Below are 8738 nucleotides of genomic sequence, written 5' to 3'. Positions count from 1 at the left end.
CACTTTGACAATATGGCATAAGTGTCAAAAAAATTGCGTCGCTTCGAATATTTAAGTTAATATTGTTGCTTATTTAATGAATATTTTCCGAATATAAAGAATGCATTGTATTGTGCAAAATTGCAGAAGTGTTTGGACACCAAATTCTGGCATAAAATTTCACAGGCAAGTGTATATTTACGTTATTTACAATATTCCTCAATACTCATGCATTTACCTGTTTAGAATAATTTCAAAGGCAAAAATTGTCTAATTTAGCATCATTTTAGTAAGCAGTCATGTTAAATTTGTTATTTCTCTAATACTTTATCATTTTTCAACAAGTTTTCAATAAACAAATTTAACAAGTAAGGTAACCATGATGACAAGTTTTTTTGGATAGCGAAGAGAATATAATATTGTAATAACAATATTATGATGAAAATTTAGAACACTATTTTAAAGATTGTTACTAGTAATGAAACAACACACGACATCGGTATTGCACTCATATGTAGTTATAAGATTGTTCGTTTTTAAATTGAAATTTATATGTACTTTTTTAACTTACCTCATATTTTTTTGTTTTACGTATTTCAGCTTTCCAAAAAGTAAAATAAAAAGAAATATATGTGCCCATCAAGGTTAATGAGGATTACGACCCAGAAAAACATACCTTTTGAAAAATAAACTTTGTAAAGTTAGCTGAAATTTGTGCAAGGCTGCTATAAACAGTTTTTCTTTGATGATTTTGGCTTGAAATTGACCCGTCGAAGCAACGCGTTTAAAAAGAAGATCTGAGTAGCTTACAATTTGGTAAACAGCATCTGATGCAAAACACAACGTTCCTCTATTTACAAAGGATGTTAATGCTATATATCGGTTCATATCCAAGCTTTGTAGCCAAAAGTTATTTAAAACTATCATTCTATACCAATTAAAATTGTATGTACCTATAAAGTATGACCAGTAATATTATAATATAAATACTGTTAAAAATATATGTCGTTATTATTTATAGACCATGATTTTTAGTTTTTTCTATTTGAAAAATCCTGAATTTACAAACCAGCGTGGTCACTCGACAGAAAGAGACAAAAAACATGACTGACGTCATTGTAGGTCATAGTTTCTTGTTTCAAGTTAATGGTCATAGTGCAATCTCCAGTGTATTAGATATAAGCTTCTTGGTTATTTCATATCAATTTTTATTAACACCCTCAGTTTTCGAGATATACTCAAAAAACCGGGAGTTTGAGTTTTTATGATGCTTCAAGTCAAAAAGTTTTAACTTTGGACCTTAGATTACAAAATAAAGTACAGATGGAGCATGACAACCGCCCGTCGCCCTTGTCAAAGAAAATACGAAATCAAAAGCAAATACGTCGCTGCACCAGTGCTATAGCGCATAAAGTGTCATGCAATACGTCAAAAAGGGTTTGCAATTTTAGTAAAAAAATGCCGTCTTGTGATAATAAAACGCTGTAAAATTTGTTCCCGAAAACAAAAAAAAAGATAAAACATCGTTTCACAGGTTTTCTGTAGATTATTTGGCTGATTTATTTCTTTAATACGAATAATTATTTTACAGATATGAAGGAATACAAAACTTCAACGTATGTTGCCAGTATTTTGAAAATGAATTTGCCATTTTTATTGGTAAAACGGTAAAATGGTTAAAAGATCTTCAGGGTAATGCTGTTGGATTTTTCGATCGTGAATGTGATTATTTGTATAGTGCACTAAAGGTTCATGATCATTATTAGATTATTTTAATAAGCTTATTACATTATTTTGTTACTTTTATAAAGCTTAAAAACGTCATAGTCGTTTTCGCTAGCGATTTAATTTATGTGAACTCCATGATGGATATGATGAAAATAAAGTAAATTTTTAGAAAAAAAACAAAACCGACTTCAAGACTATAATTATGTACAAATTTAAACTGAAAAGTAGAAAATAATATTAAATTTGGTACAGAAATATCCCGTGGTTGTCTCTCGACAATTTTCGGTTCGCGTGAACGCTCTGATGCGATTCCTCAAACGCGATCCAGACCTCTTAGGTGGTCCAGTTGTGGACTTTTGGTATAGAATAGAGTTTCAAAATCGCGGAAGTCCACACCTTCACATGTTGGTGTGGTGTGACAATATCCCAGATTTCTCGACTCAGGAGGGTATCGAAGTCATCGAAAGGGTGGTTTCATGCTCTTTAATGCCCAATGATTCTGTATTGCAGAAATTAATAGAAGACGTGCAAATACACAAACACACGGCCACGTGTTACAAAAACCGCAACGATAGTCATTGTCGTTTTGGTTTCCCGAGGCCCGCATATGAGACTACTATTTGCTTAGGTCCTGATGAAGTATTATCAAACAATGGACGATTTTGTTGTTTGAAACGAAGTGTAGACGAAAGTATGGTAAACAATTACAATCCTACTCTATTAAGTCTATGGAAAGGAAACATTGATGTGCAGCCGTGCGGTAACGTAACAGCAGTTGCATACTATGTTGCTAAATACGCAAGTAAATGCGAGCCCCATGATACAGGTGATGTTGTACGAGAAGCCGTTGTCAAGGCCAAGAGGCAAGGTGGTCCTGTGTGGAATCAGTTATTTGCAGTCTCAATGGCCATTCTATCTCAACGCCTTGTAAGTGCTCCGGAATGCGCATATAGATTGTGTCATTTACCGCTAAAAATGTCTTCCCGAAAAACAGTCTTCATAAACAGTTGTAAGCCAAATGAACGTTACAGACTTCTACGATTTGACGGTGATGATACATCCATTTACAACAACATTTTTGATCGATATGTATTACGCCCAGATGAACTAGAAGACTTAAGTCTCGCCGAATTCGCTGTGCGCTTTGAAACGGTGTCTAACTTAACATGGAACGAAGAATTAAGGAGTGAAGATGTTGCGCCGGCAAGATTTATACGGCTAAGAGATAACACGCGGATGCGTATAAGAAACAAGTCTGCAGTATTGCGCACACGATACTTTACATTGAACAGCGACAAGGAAGCCTATTACTACAGCTTGTTAGTATGTCATGTACCATTTCGTGATGAAAGTGAACTTCTACTTGAAGAGGAAACCGCTGAGGAGTGTTTTATTAGGCGGCAAAGAGAATTCCGACCATTACATGGCAACGCAAGCGCAGAAGAGTTTGCTCACGCAGAACAAATTATACAACAGGCCCTTGCCCAAGCAGTCGCGCTCAACGCTGCCCGTGACACCCACGATGTTGATGCTCCTTTGATTTGTTGCGGTGAAAAAATCGTGAATAACGATGACAATTATTGTGAAGATGTATGCGAAAGGTCTGCTATGCCAGATGAAGTCTTCTTGGGTAATATTCGAAGTCTAAACGTCCAACAGAGAGACCTTTTCCAAAAAGTTTCTGCGGCTGTAGAAATGGATATGCAGGGACAAGAAGGTCAATTATTGTTATTCATCACTGGCGGTGCAGGAAGTGGAAAGTCTTTCGTCTTGAAATTACTCGTGGAACATATCAAACGGTGTTATGCACCAACAGTTGACGTATTGCTCAAGGCTAAATTTGTTGAGGTGGGATCCCTAACAGGTGTAGCCGCACGTCAAATATTTGGAAAAACATTGCACTCAATATTCTCACTTCCAATTGAAAAAGGAAATACCATGACGTACAAAAAAATTACGGGACAAAAGCTAGAGAATGAGAGACGTAAATGGCGCCATATAAACTGGTTAATCATAGATGAAATTTCAATGGTGTCATATGAAAATTTGCGAATTATACACCTGCGTCTCCAAGAATACAAAAATAATGACAAATTATTCGGCGGGGTGCAAATATTGCTTTTTGGTGATATACTTCAACTCCCACCGGTAAAAGGGCATTGGTGTTTTATTCAACCGCCATGGTTTTCGGGCGAAGTTAACTTATGGCAGCAGTTCTCATTTTGTGAACTTACGATAAATATGCGACAACGAAATGACATTGAGTTCATAGACCTCTTAAATAGCTTGCGGGTTGGTGAATTAACGACAGCTCAGTTGGAGTTACTTTGTGAGCGGCGACACGTGCCTTTGTCAGGAGATTTTGCTGATGGGGTTGCTGTCCGTATATTTCCTACTGTTAGACAAGTAGATTCATATTTTTTTTTTTTTTTTTTTTTTTTTTTTTTTTATTGTGCGATAGGGAAGCGCTTGACCACGATCTCGCCTGATGGTAAGCTGAGATGTGGCCTAAGATGGAGCGCGCTTCCCTAGAAGGTACCCGTTCACTCTTCGCTTGAAGACCCCCATATTGTACTCGTCGGGGAACACAGACTCAGGAAGCATGTTCCAGTCCCTCGCGGTTCGGATGAAGAATGTCGATCCGAACCGTTTTGTCCGGGTACATGGAACGTCCACCATATGGCGATGCCTAGAGTCTGTGCGCCTCGACGATCGATGGAAAAACGGGGATGGCGGAATTAAATCGTGCAATTCCGCAGCGCACTCACCAAAGTGTATCCGATAAAAAACCGATAAACTTGCCACTCTGCGACGGTGGGCGAGGCTCTGGAGTTTTTTGCCTACTAGCTCATCGTCGTTTATTAGCCTCTTGGCACGCCTCTCTATCGCCTCAAGCGCCTCCAGCTGGTACTTGGCGGAACCGTCCCAGAGGTGAGAGCAGTACTCCATGCACGATCGGACTTGTGCTTGATAAAGGTTGAGCAGCTGTCCCGGGCTGAAATACTGTCTCACCTTCGCCAGAATGCCAAGCTTTTTAGAGGCTACTTGGGCTTTGGATTCTATATACGAACCAAAGTTCAGAGTAGGCGTCAAGGTAATGCCAAGAAGCTCGAGGTGGTTGGTTATCGGCACGGACACACCCTGGAAAGTCGGAGTCAGGTGGAATGGACTCCGTTTAGCGGAGAATAGACACGCCTGGGTCTTCGTTGCGTTGAACTTGACCAGATTGGCATCGCCCCAATCGGAGACCGCCTGTAAGGACAAGTTCATGCGATCGACCATCGACTCTCGTAGGGACTGGATTTGTGCCGTACTGGTTCGTGCGCTGGATACATATCTCTCCACAACAGTGCTATCGTCTGCGTACCCATAGATACCGGGTTTCAGCAGATCGTTGATGTGTAGCAGAAAGAGTGTTGCGGAGAGAACTGATCCCTGAGGGACCCCGGCATTAATAGCCTTTTGGTCGGACGAGCAGCCATCAACGACTACTCGAAGCGACCGGTCTCTCAGAAAATCTGAGATCCAGGCGCAGAAACCGGCAGGCAGACCGTAGGATGGAAGCTTGCCAATTAGGCTATCATGCCAGACCCTATGCCAGACTATATATAATGAAAGAATGACCGTTGAAAACGCGAAAGCGCACCGCATGTACACAATAAATGCTGTAGATGAGTCTCGAGAGGCGGCAACCTATGGTAGGAAGCCACCAGAAAATGTTATTCCTAAAGACATTAATAACTGCGGTGGTTTCTTGCCAACTATAAAGTTGAGTATCGAATCGCGAGTCATGTTAAGGCGTAATATTTCCGTATCTGATGGGCTCGTGAATGGTGCCATGGGCATTGTTAAGAAAATTAAATGGCCTGCTCTCCGAAGAGATCAATTGGAGGAAGGCGAGTTGCCTGAATCTGTGCTTATAAAATTTGATGACGCGAGTGTTGGCCATAGAATAAAAGATAATGACGGTTATGTAGCAATCTCACCTGCTTGTACAACATTTCAAGCGCAAAGAGGATATGGAGATGTCGAACGAAGAATGTTACCGCTCATCTTAAGCTGGGCAGTAACCGTTCACAAACTTCAGGGTACAACCCTTGATAAAGCAGTGATCGATTTAGGAAAGAAGAATTTCGCTAAAGGACAGATTTATGTAGCCCTCAGTCGCGTCAAAACCTTAAATGGCATTGCCATATCTGATTTGGATGCAAATAAACTATTAAATCGACCCCACGATGAAAAATCATTAAGAGAAATGACACGCTTGCGTGATCTTTAAAACAATTAGGTACCTAGTTTTCATTAATAATTATTATTATTCAAATCGGTTCATAATTGGCGGAGTAATCGCGTATTTTTTTTTTATTTGTTGATTTGTTGAAAAATAACTAAATAAATAAATGATAAATATTTGAGGACAATTTTCACACACGGCACGATCTGATCCCATACTAAGCTTTCGCTTGTGTTATGGAAATCAGATGGCTGATAAACATACATATATAAGTATATATAATTTTAAATAAATACTTATATAGATAATTAACACCCAGACACAGAGCAAACATCTATGTTCATCACACAAATATTTGCCCCGGGTGGGAATCGAACCCACGACCTCTGTCTTGGAAGGCAGGGCCACTACCAACCAAGCCAACCGGTCAGTCAAAAAACAATAAATTAACTGATTAATAAAAACATACTATCGAATCAAAAACGCTCCTTTTTTGATGTTGGTTAAAAATCTACTTTGATAGCATGAAGCTCGTAGTCGAGACGAATCAAATGAGCACAAACACGGTGGAATTGCTTTATTTTATTACAGAGTTCCCATGGCTATTTACCGTCTCCATCATCAGACCCTGAATACCACATAGGATCTAAGTCCTTATTAATTAGACTCAAACACATTCAAATTCGATGGTATTACATAATTTTGTTACAGAGATCCCATACTCCTCAACCATTCATCATCAGCTCAGCAACATCAGATGGTGACCATTAGATGCAAAAATCTACATAGATTAAGATAATTTCTGATAAACAGTGTATATGCCTACAAAATTTGAGGGTTTCCCTCGATTTCCCCAGGATCCCATCATCAGATCCTGACCTGGTGACAATGGGACCACCTCTGACGTATGACCTACCAAATAAAAAAAGAATTATTCAAATCGGTTTATAATTGCCGGAGTAATCGCGTAACAAATATACAAAAAAAAAAAAAAATACCGTCGAATTGAGAACCTCCTCCTTTTTTTGAAGTCGGTTAATAAAATGTCCCGTATTCTCGACTAAAAACTACCGCTATTCGTATTCATATATTATGAAAAATAAAAAATAATATAATTATTATAGTTAATATTGAAACTTTTTTTATGTAATTTATTTAATAAAAAATTGAATACAATTATTTTGTCCATATATAACTTTAGTAGGCAGGTACTTTATGTAATAAAAGAATTTAAATAAAAATTAAAACTTGACTTCTCATTTATGTATATAGCCTACGTCACTACCGCCACTAACATAATAATTCAGATCATTGCAATGAAACCTCACAACTCAAAATCGGTCCAACGGTTTATACTTCAGGGCGTGTCAAAGAAATATTATATATACATCCATAAACTCGAAAAACATAACCCTCTTTTTTCCGTAGTCGGGGAAAAATTTGGGAAATTTTTCAATATCTGGCAACATTACACGCACACAGAAGCACCGTGTACGTACAGTGCAGCGGCGAAATGACAGCACACATAGCTTTATTGAAAATGACGATAAATCATTCGGTTTAGTTGGCAACGCTCCATTTCATTCAACAGAGATAACAAGGATAAAATTTTTTGATTTGATGGTTCTCAAATATTTATTACGCAATTTGTAGGACAATATGTCTGTTGAATTATATAAACATTAATTAAGTGAAAACAAAAAAATCAGCTTGTTAGTAATCATTTATGATGACCTCGTTATCGATACACTTTGGAAAGGGGGACTCTTTGAACAAACCATAGATTTTGTAGGACAAATATTTTTTCGAATAATTTAGGTAAATTACCTTGAGATTGAACAAAAAAAAATCAGTTAGTAATAAATATTTGAGAACCATCAAATCAAAATTTTTTATCCTTGTTATCTCTGTTAGCTACCACAATCGAGACTTTCGTACACGAAATTATTGGGCGTCTCATCAAAATAAAGCTACAAACGGAAAATCAGCTTGATAGTAGTCACTTGCAAAAATGGGCGATGTATCCTGAACTATATGTACTACATTGGCGCAGTTACCAAATGCGTGAAGTTTTCTTAAATTTTCAAAAATACTAATTAAAAGCTTTTCCCTACAAACAAATCGTGATATCATCACCAAGGGAGGAAATAATAATTTCTTTTTTAATTATTTAAATAAATTATGTCTTTAAATACGAACATAAAACCTCCATATCATTTTCCAATACAAAGTTTTCGTTTATTTTACTCTACCACTCAAAACACGTCTAATTCACTAGCCAGCTGAATATTTAATGAGTTTTCCTATTTTAATTACTCTCTATTATATTAGTAAATGCTAATAATAGTTTAAAATTTAAACTGTTGGCAGGTTCAAGCCAGCCCAAGCCAAAGAGTTTGCTTAAACTTCCAAAGTATAGCGATAACTCGCTCTATGGTCCATGTTATAAGATACAGCTTTTGCATACGTATACATTATGTGCAAATACTTTTTTTAATCGAATGAACGAGTAGTAACACCAGAACAAGTAATTATGTATAATTGTAATTAAAATACTTTTTGTTTATTAAAGGGTTGTTATTGACAGTATTATTAGTACGCCAATTTATAATTTATTTCTTGCTTATAAAAATTAATAAGATAAAATTTGTTTTCAAAAAGCCTATTCCATCTACAACTAGAACCTGAATTCATTGATAAATAAGTGAATAGGTAACATTTAAAATAATCGAATTCTCAATAAAACAACTAATCATTGTTACCACAATTCTGACAAATAAATTTTCATTTCATTTTA

At 36.9% G+C, this 8738-nt stretch overlaps 1 protein-coding gene across 1 annotated transcript; it reads left to right on the top strand.

The window, feature by feature from the left end:
- Window positions 1-5326: 5326 nt before the first annotated feature.
- On the top strand, window positions 5327-5986 carry LOC123692603 (ATP-dependent DNA helicase PIF1-like). The gene has a single exon (XM_045637366.1). It carries the CDS (start codon window positions 5327-5329, stop codon window positions 5984-5986), a length of 660 nt encoding a protein of 219 aa, XP_045493322.1.
- The last annotated feature ends 2752 nt before the right edge of the window (window positions 5987-8738 follow it).

Source organism: Colias croceus, chromosome 6 (genome assembly GCF_905220415.1).
Source record: "Colias croceus chromosome 6, ilColCroc2.1".
Taxonomy (NCBI): domain Eukaryota; kingdom Metazoa; phylum Arthropoda; class Insecta; order Lepidoptera; family Pieridae; genus Colias; species Colias croceus.
Note: the sequence above shows the minus strand (reverse complement) of the source record. Positions and strands in the feature narration are given on the sequence as shown.

What these genes read in the sequence shown, in the direction of transcription:
- LOC123692603 (XM_045637366.1), top strand. Translation starts at nt 5,327, where the DNA reads ATGACCGTTGAAAACGCGAAAGCGCACCGCATGTACACAATAAATGCT.